This window comes from Phoca vitulina, unplaced genomic scaffold (assembly GCF_004348235.1).
Source record: "Phoca vitulina isolate PV1807 unplaced genomic scaffold, GSC_HSeal_1.0 scaffold38, whole genome shotgun sequence".
NCBI classification, from domain to species: domain Eukaryota; kingdom Metazoa; phylum Chordata; class Mammalia; order Carnivora; family Phocidae; genus Phoca; species Phoca vitulina.
In genome coordinates this window covers 15997249-16023411 of record NW_022589741.1, presented here as the reverse complement: position 1 = coordinate 16023411, position 26163 = coordinate 15997249, and the positions used below count along the sequence as shown (strand labels likewise).

Below are 26163 nucleotides of genomic sequence, written 5' to 3'. Positions count from 1 at the left end.
TCCTTGTCCCTCAAGCTCCTCAGCAAAAGTCACAGTGCATTCAAAAGCCAAATATATTTGATTATTGGATTATGCTTTGCTTTACATATCTATTGCTTCCCATTGTGAATATTTAATAACTGACCTTCAGGATATCTGCAATATGAGCTTTTCAGCCTCTGCTTCCATCTCTAAAGTCTGAATGACTTGGCCTTAAACATTTACCATCCTCCCACTTAAAAATCTTCCCACCAGTTTCCTGCTACTCTGCCCTCAAAGTAGTTCTGTCAAAAAGAATAAGAACTCTGAACTCTTCAAAGCCCTGTATTAATGTTTGTCCTCTTTAGCATCAGTCTGGAGAGTAACAGACTTACTGCACCAATTTGAAACATTTTTCCCCATCCCATTTCTTTTAAGTAATCTCTGCGCCCAATGTGGGGCTCGAACTTGCATCCCTGAGATCAAGAGTTGAATGCTCCACTGACTGAGCCAGCCAGGTGCCCCCCCATCCCATTTCACTATATGCACTCATATCCCCTCCCCTCAACAAAAGACACAGAACAATAACCTAACCCTCTTCTTATCAATAGTGGAATCATTTTTATCATAACTATACAAATTTATTTAGGAACAGAGAGATTCCTTTGAATCTCAACATTTTCTTGGATATAGTCTTTTTTTTTTTTTTTTTTAAAGTTTACCATTTCTGGAATGGCTTCACGTTACATCTCTACACACTGGCCCACAAAGAAGGAGACTAGAGATAATGTTCCCGAGAAGTCAACAAATATTCCCAGCCCATGTGGGAACTCTCTTGTGGAAGGTAGCACAGTATTTCACACTTTGGCATTTTTTTTCCTTTCTTTTTCTTTTTTTAAAAAGGAGATAAAATATTACAGAGATATCTTCAAAATTCACACCTGAGTTAAACATTTTGCTGGAAAATTCCACATTAAGGAGAGAACGTAGCTGCAAAAACAGGAAGGGGCTATACACAGGTATTTTGCCAACATAACTGTTACGTGTTTGCTTTTCTGTTCTTCCTCCTGCAGCCAGGGGAAGGGAGAGAGGACCAGATAAGGACAAGGAAGGAGAGAAGGAATAAACACTCCTGAACTCTGGGGCAGGTGTAGAACACAGAAGAGCACCTGTGGGCAGAGAATTGCGCCCAGGGGACTGAGGGTGGCTCAGGCTTCTGTAAAGAGGAGGGATCCTGGAGAAGGCCATCATGAGTGGATTTGGTTCTAGAAAAGGGGGCGGGGCTACAGAGAACATGGGGTGAAATGAAGAGTCAGTCAGAAAAGTTTGCTCAACAGAGAGAGCATCCAGGCTTTGGTGGAGACATCAGATTCCAATCTTTTCACAGATTTTAGAGATCGGTTCAGAGATTGTGGCCAAGTTTGGAGTCAAAACCATGATCTCTCCTTCTGGTTGTTTGGCACACCAGGCAAACTGCTGTCCCCAGAAGCCCACAGATGAGTTGGAAAATAACGGCAAGGTGTCCTTTCTCAGAAAGACTACTGCCATAGGGAAGCCATGGGAAGTATTTGGAACAAGGATTGGAGCACAGGGAAAGAAGGTGAAAATGGTGAACACCTGGTGGGGGGGGGGGATGTGATTCAAGAGCACTAGGAGCCAGTGCATGGTTTAGTCACAGTTTGGATCTCTGGAGGCCCTCACTCTTGAAGAAGCAAGAGTTTGGGTTGACAGTGGGGATTCTCTTCCACTCTTCTGACAGTAATCTGTCCATACAGAGAGGGCGTGATTCCCTTCCTCCCAAGGGGACATGCAGGGCCAGGTGGATTCGGAGAAACTTTTTGGCCTCAGTGGAGGTAGGTGGGATGATTCCATCGGTACCAAGATCTGGAAGGAAGAAAAAGCAAGTCAATCCTAAAGCTGCTAACGGGATGAGGGAAGGGGCAAATGGGCAGCAAACTCCTAAGAGGTATGGGGTTTCTTTCTGGAATTAGATTATGGTGATGGTTATGCAAAATTGTGAATACACTAAAATCTAGGCGTCATACACTTTAGATGGTAATTTTTACAGTAGGTGAATTCTATCTCAAAACATTTTTTAAAAATGTACATTATATGGGGTTTTTTTCCTCCTTTTTTGGTGGGAGAGGTTGAGGAGCCCCAATATTTTGGGCTGTGCAACCGTGGGCTGGTAAGAGCTGCTGCCTTGCTGAATGGCCTGGGTTTGGACAAGAGGATTCATCTCTTCCCACAGGGTGACTGCCTAACTTTCAAATCTCTGCTTTGTTCTGACTCAGGGAAGAATCTCTCAAGGCACCTGCTGTGAGAATAGCTTTCAAAAGGAGCAGACTCGTGGGCCCCGGAGGCCGCTGCCTTCACTGCATCACAGGTGGGAGCTCGAGCGAGGGAGCGGTAGTCCTTCTCTCTCGTTCTGTCAGCCACACTTGGCCGGTCCGGCTCACATCGGAACACCTCAAGAACAGGGTTCCCGGCATGAAGAAGAACACTCCTAAGCCCACTGAAGGACCTGGCCCTTTCTAACAGGAGTGTTTGGAAATTTCCACCCTCCCAGTGAGGATGGAAATTTTGGCTTTGTTGACATCAGCTCCTTGCCAGGACTGCTCCCTGGCCGAAGCTTCTCTTTAAAGCCCACTCCCCAGGGATATGGTCCAGCCCAGCTGTCCACTCTGTCTCCCCACCCCTGCCACCCCACTCCCCTTTCCAGCCCTGTGACGAGCCTTCTTTCCAGAGCTATGGACCCAACTTCTCGCGTGTCCCTTGACCCTGCTAGGATGTCGCGGTACTCTCTCCTCCACCTTACCCCGAAGAGTTAAAACTGGAGGAGCTCACTGCCATTTTGGAGTTATTTTGAGATGCAGTGGGGCTGTTGGCCTGGAGTCCTGAGCCGGGAGATGAAGACCTGCTGTTGTTCCCGGGGGAACAGGATGACGTTACTGAGGATGAAGAGAGGCAAAGACAAGGGGAAAATGATGCTGCTGGGTCCTGGGACCTCCTGACACGGCCCTCAGACATGTCTCCCCAGAGAACTCCCACTTCTCCCTGCCTCCCACCCACCTGCCCACCTCCTGCCACGTTAGCATCAACACCCGGCCCCAGAGGGGCTCTCATCATAAATACTCCTCTCAGCGCGGGCCCTGGAGAGCGGCATGGCTGGTTCTGCAGGTCTGAGACTTGCCAAATGCAAAAGGACAGATGCCAAAATCATCCTACTCCAGGACACACCCTGGGCTGGGCATATGTAGCCCCAGACCAAGACAGGGGAGGGGCCAAAGAACAGGAACTCTTGGAAAGGAGGAGAGGAGCAGGAGAGAGAGAGGGAACAGTGAACAGGAGAGGGAAAGAGAATCTGAGAGCACAGCCTCTCTGGTGTGCCCATTTCCACAAAAAAGATACACAGGCTTCTAGAAAGAGCACAGCCAGGAGAGAGGAGCCCCAAGTCTCGGTCCCTGGCCATTCACTAAGCAACTCTGGCCCATGGTGCCTTGCTTCACTTCCCCGAAGCACATTTTTGTCCTCTGTAAAATGGCAGATTTGGATGCTCATTTTTGGATTTCCCAAACAGCGTTCCGGGAGTAAGGTGACAGATACCTTACCATCCAAGCAAGCCAAGATACTCTGAGGAATGGGAGGCAGTGCGGTCGAACATTATGTCAGGACAAGAGGCAGACACTGGGACTGTCCTGGGCATCTCCAGACAGATGGTCACTCTCCTAGTTCTTTGAAAGTCTCTAAGTACTTTTTGAAAAATAGAGTTCAGTAGGAAACTGGTTTGGAAAGCCCTGCCTTCCACACAGCTCCTTTAGGGATGTTAAATGCACTCCGGTGCTGAGAAGTGTGGCAACTAAGACAGAAAGCAAACACTTGCTTTCATCTTGGCTTCTCCAGCATTTCCCAAACTTACTCGATGGTGGAACCCTTCTTCTCCTAGCACAGATCTTCCTAGCCTTCGAAAGACATTTAAGGAATGCTGACCTAAGCAGTTACCGTTCACCTCTACCATCCCCCTGTTGAAAGGACTTCTGGAGTTATTCAGAAACCCCATGGCAAAGCTCACCTGTTCCAGGCATGGTGCTGTGGACAGGAGGGACAGAGAGGGGGCCCAGAGACCCAGAGGGAGAGACCTGAAAGGCAACAGAAGTTTGTAAATGTCTGTGTCTGCTTCTTTCTCCGATCTTGAGTGCTTCTCCCAGGGTGCTGGGCCCCCAGAGGGCAGACAGCAGGGCTCAGCTTCCTTGATGACTGCCTAGTTCCAAACCTACACTTCATCCCCCGCTTCCACAAGAAGGCCTCTGGACCACGGCAGCATCGGCTCAGCTCTGGCCTACTCCGGCAGGGGCTGCCCACTGCCGACACCGGGCCCTGCCTTCCCTGCCGTGGCCCCTGGCAAGGCTCTTCCTCACGGCCAGGTGGGGTGATGAGCGGTGCCTCTCGGCTCCTGCTGGGGCAGACACTGTCTGTTGGCTATCTATTCGCCAGTCCCCAGTTCTTTTTTTTTTTTTTTTTTTTTTTATAAAAGATCCCTTTGCTCAGGGCAGCAGAGCCCAGCAGCTTCCCAGCCTGATGTAGGAGAGGACCCCCAACTCCCCAGAAAAAACTGAAGGGGCTGAACTTTGGACGCTGAAGCTTTTCATTTGGCCCTGGAGACCTCACAGCATCATCAACTCTGAGATCGGGAAGGAACTTAAGAGGATTCAGTTTAAGCCCTTCAGGACTCTCCCCCTTCAGATTACTCCCTTAGCACAACCTAGAACAAGATGTAATAGGAAGAATGGACTTGGGGGCCCAACAGATCTGGGGGTGAGAACCTGGTTCCACCATAACGCTCCATGTGACTTTGGGCAAGTGACCTAACCCCACTGAGATCTGGTTTTCTCATCCATGGAACAGAGCTAATACCTTCCCTATATTTCCTTTTAATTAATATTTAATGAGATAACTTCCATAAAGCTTCCCCCTCAATGCTTGACAAAGAGCGCCAGGCTTGTTAAATGTTAGTTGCCTTCCTCCCTGAAGTTAGTCGCCGACTGTCTCTGGACGCTGTTCACCTCTTCTTCTGAGCTGAAGTCTGCATACCTTGCCTCTGCTTCATTCTTCTCACGCCGACAGGGCAAGGACAGGGGAAGGACGTTGGAAGGAAGTTCTGCTCGGGGAGCTGGGATTAGATGTTCCTCCCCTCCCTGGTTTGGATCATCCCATCCCAACAGGATGCAGCATGTACTCATTTCCCAATTAATCAGCTGCGGCTCTTCTGTTTTCACTTACTTGCCCATTTACAAGGAGCCTCCTCAGTAGGCAGGGGGCCCACGAAGGGTGGGGACAGGTGTGGGGCCGTGTGGTAAGAGATGTTATCAACCAGCTCTCTCCCTCTCCTCCTCCTCCTCCCTTCCCTACTGGCACACCTGAGAAATTTGTTGTTGTTTTAAAATAAATAATGTATTTAGTCACTGTGACCAACTTCTTCTGTTTCCTTCTGGAGGCAGGCTATGCATATGCAAGCAGATATATATATCTTGGTATATATGACTCCCCCTTTTTAATTGTTTATATAAATGGTAGCATTCTGCCCACAGTGGTTGGTGCCATTTTTTTTTTTTTTTTTTTTGGCTTAACTGTATATCCTGGAGATCATTTCATATCAGAGCAGAAGAAACTATGTCCTAGTCCCAAGGAGACTGTCCCAGTGAGACCTGAGGAGAAGATAGAGTCAGAACATTTTCTCCCTCGGCTTCCTTCATAACATCACGAGCATGAATGGTCATTACTTATTTAACCTCTTTCTCCCCAACTAGGCTGTCGGCTTCCCAAGGGCAGGACGATGCCTGAGGAGTTCTACCACAGTGTCTACTACCATGTCTGGAACTTTGCAGGTGCTCAGTAAATATGTGTTGCATGAATGATGAGAAGGAATCAGGCTCCTTCCCAGCTCCTCTATGCTTCCCACTGCTTTTCTCCATGTGGGTGTCCTGGGTTGGGGTTGAACCAAATTGAGAACCTATTTCCCAAAGCCCTGTGTTTAAAGATTTCAATGCTCTTCTGACATGGCTCCATTTCCTTAACACGCCCGACATAACCTCATCCCCGCCCAGCACTCCCGCCTCCTCATTCACCCTCCCCTGGTTCCAGCCCATTCCAGCCTGCTACGCTTCCTCTTTCCACCCTGCCCAGCCTCAGGGCCTTCGTATACACTCTTTCCTCTGCCTAGAATATTCTTCCCTACACTCTCTCCTCCCTGTGCACCCCCACCCCCATTACTGTCTACTTAGGCTTTGGCCGTCAGTTTGAGCATCATTCCTCTGAGAAGCCCCTGACACCTTGCCCTAGGTTAGGTCCTCTAAATCCTCCTGCATCCCCTCTGGAGATTTTATCCCAGAGGGCATTTGTTCAATGTCTGCTTTCCCCACTGGACTGCAAGCAGGGATCCTAAGCGTCCTGTGCACCCCCGTGTCCCAATGCCAAACATTTGGTGGGTACTCAATAAATATTTAAGAAAGGAACCGTGAATGAATATCATGTTGCCTCCAACTTCAAATTTTCAATGGTTCCCTAGAGCTTGCGGGGTAATTTAGTATCTGTGGCCCATTGTGATCCAGCCCTCATCAACTTCTCTTAGTCCCCAAGCCTTTGCTTCAGCCAGATGGAAATGCTTGCGATTCCCCAAATGCAGGATGTTGTTTTATAATTCCGTGCCTTCTCACAGATGGTTCTTTCTGCCTGGTATGTTGTTCTCACTAACTTCTAATTTGTTCTGCAAACAAATTAGGGGGTCAGCCCTCCCAAACTCCATTCTGATTGGAGTGTCTTTGATCTGTGTTCTTCTGGGCTCCCAGAGCACCCCTACAGGGCTCCTCACATCTTCACTGCAATGTCTTGCCTCTTCTGACTCCTCCTTCTTAGTGTCCTCCCTTGATCCTCTTCCTTTACCCGTCCCTCAAATGCTGGTGTTCCCTAGGGTTAAGGTCTAGACTTTTCTCTTGGTTCCTTTGTGCAAACTCCGTAACTGAGTTCCTCCTCCCCCAGGATTTCAGCCACCACCTTATGCTTCTGATTCCCCGATCCATGTCTCTATCTTGGCCTTCTCTTCTGACCTCCAGACCCATAATTCCAGGTGCCCAAGGACATTCCCACTTGGGTGTCCCACAGGCTTCACTGTACATTATAAGGATGTAAAGAACGGGAATCGTCCCTTTTTCCCACTCCCAAATCAGCTCCCCCCCCCCGTGTTTTTCTGTTCCATCAATGGCATACCACCTGCCCCATCAACCCAACCTGAAGGCCAAGAGTCAGAGTATTCCCTTTCCTTCATCGTTCTCCTTGCCCCCACCCGATTTCCCATTCATTACCCAAGACCTAATAATTCTACCTTCTAATTATCTCTTGAGTCTCTCCCATCCCCTCATTCTTACCCGCTAGGTTTACTTCGGCCCTCATTACTTCTCTCCTGGATAAGTGCAAACACATTGTAGCTGGTTTCCCTACAACCAGTCTTGCGTCTCTCAAAACCACCCTTTATACAGCAGAGTGATCATTCCAAAAGCCAAATCTGATGGTGCAAATGGCCTGCTCAAAATCCTTCAGTGACTCCTCTAAGGCTTCAAATTCCTTAGCATTGCACATCGTCACCTCAGTCTGGCCCTTGCTGGTCTGTCCAGCCTCATCTTTCAACATTCCTCCACAGGGAACCACCTTTAGTTCCGGGAACGTGTCATACATTCATTCTCCCTGCTCCATCCTACTGTTCTCATACTTTCCCCCATGAGAACTCCACCCTACACTTATTTGCCTCTTCACTCCTTGTCCTTTTAGACTCAGCTCAGGTATTAATTATCTCCTTGGGGAAGCCTACTCTAACCACCACCTTGTAAGGCTTTGTTAGCTGCAACTGCTAAGTTCTCCTCGAGAAATTATCATGTTGTTTATCATTTGTTTATTTGTCTGTCTCCTCTGCTAGGCGGTGAGATCCTCCAGGACAGGGGAGAGATGTTATTTATTTGTGTAACCCTAGCACTCTGCACAAAGATCAATATATAGTAGATGGTCAAGGAATGTTTGGTGAAAGAATGAACAATGGTGTCATTTTTATGAGACAGCTATGTTCCACCCCAGACAAGGCTGATTTTTACCCATCTTTGAGTGCTGGAAGATTTGAGGACAATGCCATTGTCCTCAGTTCCCTTAACCTTCTAACCATATATATCATCCCCAAAGATGAAGAAGAACTTTCCCACCTCTACCTTCCAGGCACTATCTCTCCCTGGATGGAGAAGATATTTCTTATTCCCCAAACTTCCAAGTCTGCCTAAACTGCAAATTATTCCCAGCCCTGACCTCCAGAATCATAGATACAACTGTCTACTTGACACTTCCTCTTGGATGCTTAGATGCACGTCTAGCTTAATCTGACCAGCTCCAAATTCATAGTCTTTTCCCTCATACCTGTACCTCCGGCATTCTTCATCACCTTAAAAAAAAATGGCAACACCTCCGACGAGTTGCTCAGGCCAAAACCCTTGAAGTCACTTTGGCTTCATTTCTCATACTCCGTATCTGAGCTGTCAGCACATCTTGTTGGCTCCATGGTTGAAATGTATTCAGAATCCAACCACTTCTTGTCACCACCATGGCTACCTTCTTAGCCTAAGCTACCTCTATTCTCAGCCTGGGTATTGTAGTTCTCCTCACTCGTGTCCTGCTTCTAGATTATTCTCCACGCAGCAGCCCACCTCAACCAGCTCAGACTTCTCTGCCCACAGTTCTCCAGTGGCTTACTTCATACAAACTCAAAGCCAGGGTCCTTTCATTGACCTCCATGAGCTTGGGTGGTCTGCTCTGTTACTCCTCTGACTTTCCCTCCTATTCTCTCCTCCTTCCTCAGCCTACCCCAACTACACTGGCTTCCTTCTCTCCCTCAAACATGCCAGGTCTTTTTACTTACGGGTCCCTCTGCCTGGAACACTCTTTGTTCTAGATAGTTCTTTCCTTCTCAACACTTTGGGCTCCACTCAAATGTCACCTGACCAGGGAGGTCCTCTTTGACCTCTCTATTAAAAAAGCATCTCCCCACAGTTACTTTCAATCCCCTTACTCTTCTTTATTCTCATTTATACTATGTAGATTCTATATACGGCATATTTTTGCTTATTTATTTATTTATTTATTTATGGCATGCCCCTCGCAACTCCCGACTGCCATCTTCCCCAGGATGGAGAAGACTCTTTGCCCTCCAGGCACCATTCCTGTCCCTCCCCCCAGTGCTTGGTGGCAGCTTGGTTCCCAGTCACTCACCAGGCGGGAGTTGTAGATGGGTGATTTCATGGGTGTGGTCACAGGGCAGTTGATTCGCTTCTCCTTCTGACGTCGGTTGCAGAACCAGACTCTTACCACCTCCTTCTCCATGGACAGCTGCTCTGCAATCATGGAGATCTCCTCGGAGCTGGGTTTGGGGTTCTACAGAGACCAAAGGGATAGAATGGTCAGCAAGAAAAGGGAATAGGGTCAAGAATCAGGGAATGGGGGCCAGATGTTCCAAGGAAACAAGATAGAACAAGAGATGGATCAAAAGCTTTAGAATCAGACCTAGGATGGAATACTGGCTTGCTTTATCAGTTACTGTGTATCCTTAGGAAACTGCCTTAACCTCTCTGAGCCTCAGTCTTACATCTATGAAGTGAGAATAATAATGTCTACTATATAGGATTTTTGTGAGGATAAAATGAGAAAATGTGTGTAAACTGCCCAGCATGGGGCCTGCCACAGAACAGAGGATCCATAGATGTGGTTCACTTCTCTCACTTCCTCCTTCAGAAGTTCTGAAAAGAGGAGTCTCCTGCTGAGTTGGGTGGGGCACCCGAAACCCATGTTCCCCTCATGACCTGATATCCTTTTCTTGTGTTATTACTTCCTGTCCTACCTCAAAATAGGAAAAGATAGAGCCAAAGCATGTGGATCCATTGAGACTGAGGAGATATATGTATTATATATTGTATATATTATATATATACACTATATCTATATTATATATAGATATTATAATATATCTATATTATATATAGGTATATATTATAAATGTGTGTATCTATCTATCTCTCCACTCTCTTGTTCCAACCTCTCCCTCCACCCAATCTTTGATCTCAGCCCCTCTCCCTCCTTCCTACACCCCCTTCCCTTACTCATGCTGCTCCAAGAAACTAATCAGCAGGAAAAGCCGGCTCTTGTCATCCTGCCAGAAGTGGCCATCAAATCCTTGAGCCAGATGCCCTGGTGGATTTGCCGGAGTGGGCAGCAGTCTTGGAGGCCCCAGGCCCACAATGTTAAATGAGGCCAAGGGCACCTCCTCTAGGGACATGTGTGGTGTGGTGTGGATTGAGGCTCTGGAAGCTGGTACCTAAGGGATCCTGATTAGAAGCTGTTTTGACACACCTGCTTTCCCCTCTTCCCTTCCCCAGCTCGATGGGGCACGTAGCTGGTATTATTAGCTGCCACATACTGGCTCAGGAATATGCTTTTGCTACAAGTTCAAACAAATGTATGTATAATATGATCACAAGCATTTAAATACATGTGGAAGAAAGAAGGAAAGACAGGTAGATGCCATTTGATGGTAGATTTTTTTCCTTCTACTTCCTTGTGTTTTCCTAATTGTTCACAATGAGCATTTACTACATTTATAATTTAAAAAAATACAAATTCATGCATAGAAAGTAAAGAATTTCAGATGGTAGCTATACTTATCATGATGAGCACTTTGTAATGTATAAACTGTCAAATCCCTGTTGTACCCTTGAAACTAACATAATATATGTCAACTATAGGCCAACTATACTTAAAGAAAAAAGAAAATTTTATACAGTGCTCTGGTTTACCTCAGTTGAAGACAGAGATCCACCCTCTTCTGGGACCCTATACCCCATTCCTTAAATCTCCCAGTGAGAGGGACACTGGGCCCTCAAAAGATATCAGGGCAAGAAGGGTCAGTGGGGGGAAGAAGTTCCTGGCAGTCCCTTTCATTGGCATATGTGGGGGCCTGCAGAGGGTGTGTGTGCTTGCTTTCTGACCCTTTCCCGGGGGAGGTGTGGTGCGCAGGGACCTGAGTGTGTCCGCTCATCCAACTGTGTACATCAGCCCACCCACTCCCACCCGGGGGAGCCGCTCACATCTTGAAATCTCTTCTCCAGAGTCAGGCGGATATTGGTCTCGATGCTGGTCCGTTTCTTCCTCTTCCTACCGAACACTTCATTGAGGGTGGGGAAAGAGCTGGGGGTGTTCATCAAGGGGTCTGATGGAGAGGTTTCTGTAGGGAGGTGGAAAGGCAAAGGAAGCTCAGAGAAGAGAATGCACTGGCTGGGTCAGGCTCTGTGTTCATGGCCTTGAGGTCCAACACCACTTCCTGGTGAGCTCTGCAGTGGTTCTTTTAGGACCAGCCCCCACCGCCAGCAGAACTGGAACAGGCCAAACATCCTGCTTCTCCTCCTGGCTCTGGGCAAAGGTCCTCCGCGCCTCCAGTGTTTACGGTCATGGTTCAGGGACACTCGGCCATCGGCGGCATGGGTAGGTGTGAGTGGGTGCAGGCGGTCATGGTTCAGGGACACTCGGCCATCGGCGGCATGGGTAGGTGTGAGTGGGTGCAGGCAGAGCTCCTACAAGGAACGCTCGGGAGTCTGTCTTTTCCCTAAGGGTGCCTGGATGCCTGGACATGAATACTGAGTAAAGTGGGAAATGGTGTTCTGAGCTAAAAGCAATGGCACTCGGTGCCAGAATGTTGGTGTCGATGTCACTTTCTTTTCAGTGTTTAAGTGTTGGAGCTGAGGCTGTAGGGCCGATGGGCAGGGATACCCCTCAGGAAGGATTCAGGCGTCAGGGAGGGGGTCACACTAGAAATGACTTATAAGCCCTCTTCCCAAAGGTCCTCAGCCCCTCTGGTCATCTCTCTCACTTCGGTGACCCGAAAAGAGTTGCGTAAGGGACAGCCTGTCGGGGGCAGCTTCCTTGCCCCTCCTATGTTCACATGGAGGGACTTCTGAGAGGGTAACCCCCTTGGCTGCCTATCCTTCCTCTCCACAGTAACCACTCGTCCACGTGTATCTACTGACTAGAGTCTGGCCCGGCACAGACCCTGCTCCTCTCTCTGCCCACACCACTGGTTCTCAGCCAGGGGCGATTTTGCACCCCTCCTCAGGGAACACCTGGCAGTATCGGGAGACGTATTTGCCTGTCTCAGTGGGAGACAGGTGCTGCTGGAGTCTAGTGGGTAGAGACCAAAGATGCTGCTAAATACCCCGCAGTTCACAAGACAGCCTCCTACAACAGAGAATGCTCTGGCCCAAGAAATCGATAATGCCGTGGGGAAACCCTGTCCCACACTGCTCCCCGACACCAAACTCTTCCATCCAGTATTCCAAACACTTGGCCCTCAGCTTACACCCTTGACCTCCTGGAATGCCTCCCAGGTCACCCTGTGGACTGAATCCTGCTAACCCCACTCCAGCTGGAAGCTTTCCCCACTAGTCTAGTGCACTGTAACTCCCTGCCTTCTGAAGACTTACTCAAGATTAGCCAGATAAAGGGCTTGTGTTGTGTCTATGGCCTCCCCTCTCCCCCATGAGACCCTAGAGGACCCACTTCCCTATCTTCCTAACCTAGACATGGTCCAGAGAGTAAGGTGGATACGTGTAAGGCTCTGGGGTGCTGCCCTAAGGTGTAGACTGGGTGGGTCTCTGGTGGAGAAAAGAATGGGGCCAAGTCTTCATGGGCCACAGACCTAAAGCCATGTCCTCCAAAGGGCCTTCTCAGGAATGAAGCCGACATTTCCATCTCCACTTGCCTGTCTCCCATGTCTTATTTCTCAAATGGTTCCAGACTCAGGAGAAGAAGGGGTCTTACATAATGACTGCCTCAAACCCCAACACAGACAAGCCACTAGCCCCTTCCCTGCAGAATCGTCTAGGGCACTGTCCACCCCTGTGTCTCTGCCACCTACCTGCATCATGCAACCACTTCTCCAGCAGCGGCTTGAGCTTGCACATGTTCTTGAAACTCAGATTGAGGGCCTCGAATCGCGAGATGGTGGTCTGGCTGAAGTCATTGCCATAAAGCTTTCCCATCGCCAGCCCCACATCTCCCTGCACGTAGGGATCAAGAGGGAGAAGCTGGAGAGACAGGCCCCTTCTTTTCTTTGTCCCACCATCCTAGCACCAACCACGCACATGGAGAACCTCCAAGCACCCACCCATCACCTTGGCTCCTTTCCAGGTATTTTCCCTCTCAGGGGCAGTTTGGTTCATTTCCCTCCTCAGACTCCGAGTGGGCTGTGCCCATGGGCCTAACCCCTTGACTGGCTCTCATTCCTCCCCTGTCCCCCCACAGTGTCCTCAGTTTCCTTACCCACGACAATTGTGCCCTATTCTCTGGGGACACAGGGACACGATGGGCTTGCCCCAAGTACATCGAACTTCAGGTTGCTCCTGAAACACACACTCGGGAAGCCCCGTCTCCACTCACTCAACCTAATTCCTTCTTGCTCCTTGCAAACCAGACCTGTGTGAAGCCCAGCTTAATGCGCCTCTGCTTGAAGGTCTTGGCAAACTTCTCCAGCTCTTCCAGGTCACTGGGCTCATCAGCCCCTCCAGAGCTGGGTAGATGCTTGGGCACTGGGAGATGCGGGGACGCTTCCAGATGAGGTTCTAAAGAAGATCCTGGCAGCCCGGGGCGCCCAATTGCCTAAGAGGGAACACATGCCGAACAGATCCACAAATAATCAACTGACCAAATGGCATTTTCTGTTATTGTGTACTAACAGGTCCACTTAGAGGATGACAGACCCCTGGGTACACTTGATTCCTGTTTTTTCAGTGGTGTGGAAGTGAGAACTGAGGGTTTCTATGAAGGGACAGCAAATAGCTAGAATAGTTGGGTAGAAACAGTAGGAGTGCAAGACAGGGAGGTGTCCTTTCTGGGTTTTAGGCTATGACTCATTGTTTGACTCTGAGCAGGTAACTTCCTTCTTTCAGTTTTCCACCGTAAACGGAGTTGTTTACAAAGATTCTCAAAACAAATCTCAGACTGGGACGGGGAAAAGGTTGTTTGCCTTGCCTGTTCTTTTCCACAAAGCCAAGTAACTGAGGTGTTCAACAGGCATTAACTGAAGATAACAGAGGACATCTGAGACTTGTTATATTAATGGAATTTCCATAGAATTTTAAACTCTTGGGACTGCCATTATACTTTCTACCCCATCCTTTTCTTTCATGAGAGTGTTTCGTTGTTGTTGTTTGTTTTTCAATCAGAGATATTCCAGTGCCATCTACATATAGCTTGATCTCATTTACGGTTGTCAGGAGATAGTCTTCCTTCAGTGTATTTTCATAGAAAAATGGACCTTAAAACCTGGAGTCCATGTTGTGCCCTTTTGGGGTCAGGAGTGAATCCAGCTCCTGAAGACATGCATCGCTTCATAAGGAGCAAATCCCAGGCCAACGGGGGGCCAGGCACTGTGTCCAGTCCTGGGGCCACTGCCCATGTGGACAACTTCGTCCAGGTCCGCCCTCTTTTCTCCCTTTCCCAGCTCACTCTTTTTCTGGACTGGGGTTAACTTTCCTCCTTCTCTCCTCCAAGACATGCAGATTTACCACTCAGATGGGCATCCTTAAGAGGAGGAAGGTAAAAGGACCAGAGAGAAGTGAAGGACTCGTTTCCCTGGTGAAGGATCTTTTAGAACAGAATGATTCAGAAGCCTTATGGATTTGATCCTGCTTTGCAGGGTGGGGTGGCCCTCAGGGCAAAGCTTCAGCCCTCCTGAGACTTCCTTTTCCTTGATTCATTTGTTTTGTAATCTGACAAATCCTGAGTTCTTTGCTAGACCTTCTTCTCCTTCCCTTTCACATCCAATCAGATGCCAAATTGCATTCCTTTAACTTCCGCAAACATCTCCATGTTCGCCCCCTCCTCTCTATTCTTATTGCCACAACCCTAAGCAAGTCCCTTATTACCGCTGCCCAGGACGATCTTAATAACTTTCTGAACAGTTTTTTTTGCTTCTTATAGTGTAAGATGTAAGAGTTGATCTTAGGCCTCTATAAGATCTCTTCCAGACCTAAGTCTATGATGATGAGATTCTGAGTCCTCAGGAGGAAGTGGAAGAGTTCAGGACTCCCGTGTTCCCATTCCTATTAGCCACTAGATGGCACCCTCTCCCCTTCCAGATGCCTTCAGTGCCCTCTCTAGCCCTCGAGAGCCAGGGTCCTTAGTGATGCGTGGGGGATCTTAGCCCAGAGAAGGGGCACTGGGGCTCTGCAGTTGTTCCCGGCTCTTCTGCACGTCTGTCCCTGCAGCCGTGCAGGTTATTAACTGCACGCGGACACCCTGGTGAGGGGAGGCGAGGCAGCCCCCATAGAGCTCCTGCAGCTCTTAGCAAGCCACACGCCTGGCATGAGGCTGCATCTGGCCAGAGGAAGGGGTTCCTTCTAACTGGCAACCAGGTGCTGCGTGGAAACATGGCAGCTCTGCAAACTGCCCCCTCGCAGATCGCAGACCTGCTCACCCGCACATGCGCACACACTGCAGGAGGCAGTCTAGAACAGTGGGTCTTGAGAGGGACCCAGAGGCGAGAGACTGTGGCCTTGCGGTCTTGAGACATCAGGCCTATGGGACTCTGGTCTCCTCCTTGGGGCTTGAGAGCACCCGTGGCAGGGCTGGCGGTGTCACCGTGGCATCCCTGGAGAGTTAACTGACCCCTGGTCCTAAGGGGAGTGAGTGAAGCCAGGGCCCATTCGAGGCTGGAGTGGAGGGCCTGCACTACAGAGCAGGAGAGCCTAGGAGCTGAAATCTCTGGGCTCTTCTTCTGGCTCCGTGGGTGATATTGGGTCAATCATTTCTCATGGCTGTGGCTTGTGTTCCCCAAGTGTGAACAGGGATAATCCCTTGCTAGTCCCTCTTCCCAGAGGGGTACGTGCCCCATCCAGGGGGTGGGAGGAAACCAGTGAGCTGCTCTGTCAAGAGCTGAGGCATTCCTGGAGGAAACAGGAAGAATGTGTTTGTTTACCTGGGACGCCAGGCCGGGCCCAGTCTGCGGGAGGAGGAGAGAGCTTTGTTGCTGTGGAAAGGGGAGAAGATTTGGCTGCAGACCTGGGTGAAAGGGGAGGGACAAAGGAACAAACAAATAAAATCCAGGCCATCTGAAAGACGCGCTCCACAGCTCTGGAATGGAGATAACTGTCCCCACCCCCTGAGACCTGGTCAGGTCCCCTCAACCCACCCCAAGCCCCATGAACAGGGCCCCCACAGGCACGGCCCTGGCATTGCCACACACAGGTGGAGGTGAATGAGACATGGGGATAAATATGTAAACAGCCATCCCCAAACCAGTCCTTCCGCTTGCCCGCCAGCCTGGATTGGTGCATGGGCCCAGGAGGCTCAAGGCAGCCCGCTCTGGGATCTGATAACCACGCCTGAAGAAATCCAACAGGGAAGGAAAGGCTGCTGGAGCTGAGGCGCTGATGAGTTCCATTGTGCCTACAGCAGTGGGCTGCAAAGGCCTGGGGAAGTCTGCAAGGATGCCAGACCAAGTGGACGGGGCCAGACAGCTCCATTGGCCAGGGGCTCTTGGCAGAATGAGGACATTTTCTACTTGGGAGGAAGGTCACAGAGAGAACGGAAGACCAGGGGCCAAGCCTCTGGAAACTGTCTGGTGGTATGGCCTCTACCCATTCCTTGTACTGCCTGAGGACCACTTTCTCCTTCCCTCTCCGGGGAAATGGTCCATGAAGGGCTCTGCCTGGTTGCTGGTCATGACTGTGGCCTCCCTCGGAAGGGCCACAGCAGGGAGCTCTTGCTCTCGAGGCAGGAATGAAGCCATCAAGCTACCAAAGCAGACAATGGGGCAGGTCGCCCAGATCACTCAGCACAAACCCGAACCTTGGGGTGTCTGTTGTCCCTAAGCTGCTCCGGGCCACTGATGTACCGATCTGCTGATGCTGACCTTTATGCTCCCCAGTCTGTAAAAGGCAGGGCTTAATTTTTCCTTATTAAAATAAACAAAAAGCTCTTATGAGGAGCTCTGAACCGGGAGTCAGAGGCTTGAATACTAATAGTCATCTAACACGTATATTGCATTTTGAAATGTACAAATGCATTTCATATGCATTATTTCAAATAACCCTCAATAACCTTGTGAGGTAGAATTTTACTCTTATTCTATTTTTTATTATTATTCTGTTTTGTTTCATTTTACTTTGTTTTTATTCAGAGAGGTTAGGTTAACTTTCCCAAGGACATACAGCTAGTAAGTGATTTTTTAAAATTAAAAAAAAAAAATTTAACCAATGAGTTTTCTGACTCCAAATTTTGAGGGGTTTTTGTTTGTTTCTTTGTTTCCCCCCCTGTATCATACACTGTCCTCATTGGTTATATGTCTATGTCTGGGCCATTTTGATATCACTATCTTCTAAAGAGGAAGGGAATTAACTGTTACCTTCTCTTTCCTATTCTAGGAGTATGATAGACATTGCTTGACTAAAATAGATACTTAGAGGTTCAAGTATGTTCTTATTCATCATTATAAAAATGCTCTGAGATGCCGTGGAACCTAGGGATAGGGACTGTAATTCAGGCAGGTGCTAGGGACAGAACACAGAGTTGGATTCTGGATTTCCAAAGCCTCTACCTGGGATTCGTACACTGGTGGAAAACTCCTACTCCCTCCCTCTCTTGGGCCAGTTGGTAGAGATGAGAGAGAGAGAAGCAGTACAGGGCAATGGCCAAGAACACAGGTTTCAGACAAATTTGCAGAACTTTATTATGTCACAGGAGACATAGTATGACTATCTACCGCACAAGGTTATTTTGAAAAATGTCAGGAAAGTCACTCATCAGAGCTCCTGGCATATCATGCTCAAGAAATACTAGCTATTATTATGAATATTCTAATTTGTTTGCTCCTGGCCTAGGGGACCTTCTCTGGTAGCCATTTCCCTGCCAAAGAACACCTGAAAACCCCCTCTACAGCCTGTGGGTGGCGCTGCAGCTCTACCCAGACAGATCGCAGCCCACTTTCCGGAGATGAAGGATTTCCAAGGAATTGGGACTTGCCCGCCCTGCAGATCCCCAGAAGCTCCTCCTCCCTGTACCGCCGCCCCTCCCCCTGCCCCCAGCTCCTGGTTACCTTGCACCTCAGTCCGTACTGACCAGGACATTGAGGAAGACAGAGAGGGAGAAGCAGAGAAGGATCCTCTGCCTGGAGGGGCAATGCCGAGGCGTCCCTCCCCCAGGTGCCAAGGTAGACAAGCTGGTCTTAAAGCCAGAGGGGTGAGCCACTCACCCCATGCCCCATACTTGGGCTCCCTCATCCAGCAAGCAGTGGCGGCACGTTGCTGGACTTGGCCGATGTGGGGAACGCCAGCCAGGGTTCTTACCTTGCTGCCCAGTTTGGGTCTGAGATAGCAGGAACTGGGATACAGACTGAAGGTGGCCAGGAACCAGCACGAGCTGCTGGAGCGGATGGAGGGAGGTCATGTCCTGCACATGGGGGGGGGAAGCACAAACATCACAGAATTTACACGCGGGGGGTGCTGGCTCCATCTGTCCCACGGGGTCTCCAGACTCAGAGACTTTGTTGGCAGTGACCTTGCCTTATGCCCCTGCGTAGCTCAAGTCCCTGGCACGTAGTGGCTTTTCCATTAATGCTGGCATTGTTACAGCTTCTGTACTCAGCCAAGCAGTGCCTTGCAGCCCATCGTATTTAAACTTTGCTTTGTTATTCAACTTTGGTGTCTGTCAGTCTCGTCTCCCAACTAGACCGTAAAGGTCGGAGGCACAGGCTGAGGATCACCCAACTCTCAGAGGTTCGCCCTAGAAATGACACGTAATCCCAATCGTCTAATTTTGTTTTTTTAATCTCACGCCACTTGACTATGCTAAAAGTCATGTCTTGGCCATTTCCTGGGCCTGAACCTTTCCTGGACGAAGGAGCAAGTTATTAGGTCTTAATACAAGCAGTTTGATTAGACAGAAAGTCCATGTCCCCTGGGTTCCTCCCACCAGCTCCCAAAGGGTAAATACCAATCTCAAGCTTGGGGGATCCAGACCCCCAGGCTCAGTGCACAGAGATGGGGTAAACCCCTGCTGGATGAAGAAGAGAAGGAATGGATGCACATTCTAATCTTAAATCTTTCTAGAAAAGGGGTAGTATTTCTTCCCCAGGTCATCCAGACCCAGAGAGGGGCTGGCCACATGGACATCCGCCCTCTCAGACACTTGTCGTTACTGTTTCAGGGTGCCTCCTTCTTCCCCCCACAGCACTCTGTTCTAGTTTGGCTTTGATGCAAAAGCTTGAGGGAGGAGAGTGGGCTCACTGGAGACAGATCTGCTCTATATCTGTAGCAGTGGATGTCAGCATAGGGCTCCCCCGAAATGGCTGGCAGACACCAGCCCCCTAGCTGCGAGGTCCGTTGTTTTGGCAAGATCGGCTCCCTTTTGTCCCAGAGAGGTAGAGGTAGCCAGGCTTTCCCTTTAAGAGGGCTCCCCTGTCATCCCACCTCCACCCCAGGCCTTCATCCCTTCGTCACATTCCCCCACAGGGCGGTTTTTCAGACCAATCTGGATTCACTGAGAGCCAGGTCTAGAGGTGAAGCATGTTGCAGAAGGCTTGAATTAAATTCACTGGCCCGCTGAGACTATCAGGGCTCCCTGGCATGGGCTGGCATTTACCCCGGACATTTGGTTTCCAGGCATCATGGCGGGTCCTTGACTCAGGTGGCATGGCCGCTGCGAGAGGGTCTGCTGCAGGGAGTCACTGAGGTCCTCAGTTTTAATCTGTACGTGGAAGCAGGACGAGAGCATCAGTTCTGGGCCTCCCCCAGGCAGGCAGAAACAGAGACTTGGAAAAGGTCAAAGTGGATGAGTGACAAGCCCAGAGAGTAAAGAGCTAGCTCGGTTCTTGTGGTGCCCATGGGCTGCAGCTTGATATTCCTGCCTGCTTGTGCCCTTCAGCTGGTAAGAGAGAGGCAAGTGGTGCTCTGGAGTAACAACCTGTAAGCAGGTGGGGAGGGATTCCCTGAGCTCTATCATCCCCAGGCACCGTTCGGCGGGCTGTGCCGGGACGGAGTGCAGTTTACCCTCTTCCTCAATGAGATGAGAAAAACTAAGTATATTGTAATGACTTCAAATATTTCTTTTAAATTCTGAGATGGTGTTCTTGTTTTTTCCCTTAGGGGAGATGTTAGAATTTCTTTTGTGAAATGATGCTGATCTTAAATTGTATTTTATTTTATTTTTATTTTTTATTATTTTTTCTTTAGTGCTCTCTATACCTAATGTGGGGCTCAAACTCACAACCCTGAGATCAAGAGTCCTATGCTCCTCCGACTGAGCCAGCCAGGCACCCCCTAAATGGCATTTTAAAAACTCCCCACCTCGCGGAGCCTGGGTGGCTCAGTCAGTTGAGCATCTGACTCTTGGTTTCGGCTCAGGTCATGATCTCACGGGTGGTGGGATCGAGCGTCTGTGTCGGGCTCCACACTCAGTGTGGAAATTGCTTGAGATTCTCTCTCTCCCTCTCCTCAGCTCCTCCCCCTGCTTGCACTCTTTCTCTCTCTCAAATAAATAAATCTGAAAAGATAAATAAATAAGAACTCCCCACCTTATTATGTAAAAAAAAAAAAAAAATGAAAACCCTTGATCAATCTTCCCCATACTCTGTTTTTTATATTCCTGGTCCACAAAATCCCAAAGTCTGGGAGCCAGTTTCCCTTCCATCCCCAACTTGTTTTCCACAGTTATCCATCTTCTGCGTGCTCAGCTGCCTCTTCGCCCATGTGGCTTTGGTGACAGTCTTTGCCTGTCTCCCTACAAGTGGGGACATGTCTCCCTCATAGTCACTACTGCAGTTGCAGCCCGAGGGGCCTGCGATGGCTTCTAAACCCTCTCTAGCCTCTATCCACCACGTTTTGATGACAGCACACCAACCACCCACCTGTGGGTTTCCCAGGTGTCCAAGGGCAGGGCAGGATGACACCCCTCCTCCCACCCAGAGAAAACTTCCCTCTGGCAGGTTTTCGGGAAGTCCACTGGAGAGGGGGGAGCCAAGTGACTGAATTCATAGAATATGACAAAAAGCATAGGATCTAGACCATACCTTTTAAAAGACACTGGGGAGACCCTCTGATGGAAATTCTTGGCCATAGAACCATTTTCTTGGTCTACACTGGGACTGTCACTGACATCCTAGAATCTCTCCTGTCTTAGTTTAATCCAAGTTAAAGGTTCAGATTAACAGCAAAATTTGTGCTTCATCACTGCAGGGAAATGGTCTTTGGATCACAAAAGAAAGATTTCCCTTTGGCCGGAGAGCTAGGAAGATCCTACTGAGTGACGTCAGAGACCAAGAAAAGAGCTAGTGTCCTAAATGTGGTGCCTTGCACATAGTGGGAATTCATGTGAGTTAACTGAATAAAAGACATAAAGAGAACCCATCTCTCTAGAGTCTCCGGTGGGATACAGTCAGGAGAACGTTGAACAGGGAGCTAGACCCTGCTTCTAAGTCCTAACCCCGAGTCTAACTTACTCTGCAACCTCCAGCCATCATTTAGCCTGTAGGAGACTCAGTTTCTCCATCCGTTATGATTCTATCTGATTTTTCTCTCCTCCAGTCCTAAAATGGAATTAAAAGTTCCAGTTCCCTAGTGCATTTGGCAGACTTGTCTAGTCCAGGTTGCTGTGATGTTCTTAGGTAAAGCGGACCTACACAGCACCAACAAGCTGGGGTTACACCAAAATTGGTAAGAGGGTGCTTCTTCCAGGGACCATCTTTCCAAATCACTCCTCTCTTCTCTCACCTAAAGAGACCTATTCTGGAGCCTTGGAAGCGGAGAGGAGGAAGGGAGAGAGACCGGAAGTCGCACAGTGGGGACAGAGAGTTGAGACTTTCTGAAAACTCTAAAGGCATGGCCACGTGGGAGGGATTTCCAAGACAGCCCCCATCCCTACCCCCCAGTGCCCCTCAGCTCTTCCCACCCACGCTTGGCATCTCCGTTTAAGAAGCTCTGGTGTCCTAGTTCTTCCCCTAGAAATTAGAGTTTTCACATCCTAGATTCCAGGGAAACATTTGTTAGCAGGTTTAAAAAAGCTAGGAATAGATAAGACTACTTATTTAAAACCACCAACCACCACCACCACCCTTAAGGTTTGCTCTAAGAGATTTTACTGAAACAAAGCCTTTGGGGACCAGCCTCCCCTCCCCACATCTCCCTTCTAGATCCCCCTCCTGCCCCAGGGCATCCCTCATCCTGGGGCATGGGGGGGGGGCGGTTGGGTGAGGCAGGATGGAGGAAGGGGGACAGAGGGAGAGTGCGGAAAGTTGGAGCCAAAGGCACTCCGGTCCACCGCGGGCGGCTTGGCATGGCGCCAGCTCAGAGGCAAGTGGCAGGGTTCCTTTATAGACTCATTATGCGCAAAGGAGATAAGAAGGTGCAGCTATGACAGAGCTCAAAAACATGTGCTTTGCCTCCAACCTGAGTGCTATCTGTTAGAATCAGTGCCAGGTCTTCCTGCAACACTTAATTTCAGAAACCAGCGCCATCATAAAAGAAAACGCACCCTTTCATCTGCTTCCTGGATCAATTGCCCTCCAAACCCTTTTAGGGGCACTGCCGACCTCCCAGTTCTACAAATGAAGCAACTGATAGCAGAAAATCCCTTTGGGCGTTCATCTGGGGCGTTCTGACAACCCCCTCCCCACCCCAAACCTCATGTGTCATTCTCCTGACATTGTGCTTCACCAACATTTTTCTTCTTTCATTTTTCATACTTCATTAGCCTTTGGGTGTGAGTGGCTGGCAGTAACCCCCAAAGAAGAGAGTCCTATGCAAGCCAAATTGAGAGACACTAAAGGAGATTCCTTTTTCGAGGACGAGTTCTTAAAATCTCTGCTTTGGTGGGTGGGTCTCAGAAAGAGAGGAAGGGAGGAAAGGCACATCCAGGGCTCTTCCAGCCTCCAGCACACTCTGGCAATTCTCTAAGAGTCCATGGGCTAAGAAACTACGAAATTAAGAAACAAAGCCCTTCCCAAATCAAAAAATCCCTTTCACTGCTGTCGAATGGAAAAGATTGGAGCCTTTCCAGGCAACTGGGTGTTGGCTGTGGATCTGGATGGTGAGATAGAGAGGCTTCTGTTGGAATCCCATTGACTTCTAATGTGAGAACCCGAGGCAAATTGGGTGAAAATCCAATTTCCCCCGTACTTGTGAAAACCCAACCAAACCCACAGCCTGCCTGGAATCTCGAAGACTGTCTCCAGGGTCCCTTTGGTGGTTCTTCTCACGCAAATGGAATCTCTCTCCAGGCTCTGCTCAGGACGGACTAATCCTTGGGGATATGGGCTGTCACAGAGGGCTCTGTCCTGTCACAGTCACTGACCATCCTGTCCATGTATTAGATAAGGTTTATTAGTTCAGAATTTTCTCCGCCCACTGCACTGTGCACAGGTATTACACTGAGTCTTGGGCAGTGACCAGGGAGGTAAAAAGTCATCATGCATGATTATCTTTTCTAATCCCAATGAACTCCCTGACATCACCTTCTTGAGAAAGCAGGAGCCTCCTTCTGGGAGGAGAGAGCCCCCTCTGAGGAGCTGGAAGCCTTCACACATTCCTACTAGGCTTCGCCTCCCAGCCAGGGGGGTGTGGGGACGAGTATTTACCTTCCCATCTCATGGAGGCCCAGAGAGCTTCAGAGATCCATATAAAGTTACATAACAAGACACTGGCAAAAGTCCCTTAAGGGAATGATCCTCTGACTTTTTCCTGGTGCTCTTTTTACAAAACAGTACTGTAGACTTCCCAGGGATAGGAGACAGCGTAGACTATGGGTGATGACAAAGGTGGTGTTCTGGCCCAGACACACCCGTGGACCTCCTTATGAACCATCTGTTTTGGGGTCATGTGATGGGGCAGGGGGTGCTGGGGTACTCCTCCTTAGCCCCTCCCATGACAGTTTCACATGGTTCTCTCTGGGGGAAACAGCCCAACGCTAATGAACAGATCACTGGCAATGAAGACGATCAAAGCTGTTGTCTTGGTTGCATAACTCGTTTGTGGAAAGTGTTTCATAAACATTTCACAAGAAGGAGAATTTCAAAGCGTGAACATCTCCCAACCTGCCTTCAATTACAGGCAAGACTTTTTTTTCTTTCTTTCTCCCCCCCTTCTACACTTCTCCCGAGGAAGTAAGGAAGAGTTTCTGTTTTGTAACTGGTCTATAAAGGGTTGGCAGCAAACACATTGCTCATGAAAACATCCTAAAAATATATTTCAAGCGGTGGAAGGGGGCAGGCAGGTAGCTCATCTCAGTGAACAAGGCTGAGAGTCCCCCAGGAGATGTTGGCTGTGTCTTCACTTGGGAGACTCTCCTCTTTCCGTCGTTCTTGGTTGGTTCCTGGGAGTCCAAGACTCCCTCCTCTTCAGATGCCTCTGGGAAGTGCCTGGGGAGATGGCCTCACCCATTCCCTGGTCTCTAGTCGGACCTACGACAGACCGGCCTAGATGCACCTTTGCCTATGGACACTGGGATCTTCTTCCTGACCGCATCAAACTTCTAGGCAAAGGAGGAGAAGAGACAGGGGCCCTTGAATAAACTAATAGCTTCTTAGGAAGCCTGGGCCACTTGGAGTTGCCACCTCCTGGAAAGAAACTTTTCAAAGAGGCATCCTTGTTTTTCTGGCTTGCACCTACTCTGGAAATGCAACAAGCTTATCAGTCGTGTTATTTAATGCTTTGGCTTCAGTTCTTAAGACCCAGCATTGCTAGTGCTGACACATGCGTGAAAAACCCCATCATTTTAAACCCATAAAAGTTTTCTTCTCCCTCTGGCACATAAGTCCATGCATTCAAGTTTAATAACTCTGGGAAGGGGCTGTGCCCTCACCGAGGACGCATCCTCACTAATATTTCTTGGTGCCCAGGACTTGAGCAACTTTACATTGCATTCCTTCAGAGCCCTCCTGAGATGCCTGTGGCGTTCCCTTCCGTGGGTTGATGGGAGCTCTCTTTTGACCCTGATCCCCTTTGAATCAGACTCTTCTGGTTCTCCTGGGAGCCCACCTGGTGGAGAAGAGCCCAGAGCTATGACTGTCTAGGGAGGAGTTCACAGAACAGTTGATTTGCCCACACAGAGAGCTGTTCTGCCCCCAAATGAATGAAAGTACAGGAGGTAGGAGGTGCAGTGGGGAAAGAAATGCTGAGCATGGTCTCTAAATCAAACCCTGAAAACGGTTCCTGAGCCCAGTGGCTATTCTTGGGAGGGGTCTGGTGAGTGAATGCAGTTTGCCATCACACTGGGATCTTTTGCATACGCCTGGGCTGCCTATCATGGACCAACTTTGCTGTCTTTCCCAGAGCGGGGGATGATTATTTTAAAAGGAAAAAAAAAAAAAAAAAGACATCCAGAAAGCAAGCACAAGGCTCAGGATCAACCAGGCATCTTGCCTTTAGGTTCCATCCCTAACTAGTTGCATGATCTAATATTCAGTGACTTCGTTCAGTTCTCTAGGCCCTCGACTGTTTCTCCACAAAAGGAGGGAAGGAGACTAGATGGAATCTGTGTAAGAAATTCATAATGTATAAAAGAGAGTGGGAGGAGGACACTTGGGAGCATAAAGTATGCTTGTCACCAGACCCATTTTACAGATGAAAAGATTGAGGCTTGGAGACATTGAGAGACTTGCTTAAAGTCACACTGCTGGTAAATAATAGAGCTGAGATTTCGACCCAAGTTGATCTGACTCCATAGTTCTCCATAAATCTAACTCTCACCTGTGTGTGATGGATTCACAGGCTCATATAGATTCTTCAAGGCAGCAAAGTGCAGGCCTGCCAGGTGCCAGGCAGACATTCAACAAGTGTTGATGCCCTTCCTTCCCCATTAGAACTGGAAGGAGGGACGCCTGGGTGGCTCAGTTGGTTAAGTGTCTGCCTTCAGCTCAGGTCATGATCCTGGAGTCCTGGGATCAAGCCCCGCATTGGGCTCCCTGCTCAGCGGGGAATCTGCTTCTCCCTCAGCCCCTCTCCCTCCCCGTGCTCTCTCTCTCTTGCTCACTCTCTCTCTCAAATAAATAAAACCTTAAAAAAAAAAGAACCGGAAGGAAATGCAGCTATCACCTGGTCCAGACAGTTCATTTCACAAGTCTGAGTCCTGAAGCCCAGAGAG

The 26163-nt window shown here is 49.1% G+C and overlaps 1 protein-coding gene across 1 annotated transcript in view; it reads right to left on the bottom strand.

Moving 5' to 3' along the window:
• Nucleotides 1-682: 682 nt before the first annotated feature.
• POU2F3 (POU class 2 homeobox 3) overlaps nt 683-26163 on the bottom strand; it is a 73644-nt gene continuing 48163 nt past the window's right edge. Inside the window, exons 4-13 of the mRNA XM_032427954.1 lie at nt 19672-19776; nt 18378-18480; nt 16010-16092; nt 13507-13689; nt 12950-13091; nt 11127-11263; nt 9259-9420; nt 4031-4097; nt 2777-2909; nt 683-1842 (exon numbers count right to left, since the gene is read on the bottom strand). Coding sequence (XP_032283845.1) covers nt 1803-1842; nt 2777-2909; nt 4031-4097; nt 9259-9420; nt 11127-11263; nt 12950-13091; nt 13507-13689; nt 16010-16092; nt 18378-18480; nt 19672-19776 — 1155 coding nt within the window. The 3' untranslated portion in view covers nt 683-1802. The remainder of the gene's footprint in view (nt 1843-2776; nt 2910-4030; nt 4098-9258; nt 9421-11126; nt 11264-12949; nt 13092-13506; nt 13690-16009; nt 16093-18377; nt 18481-19671; nt 19777-26163) is intronic.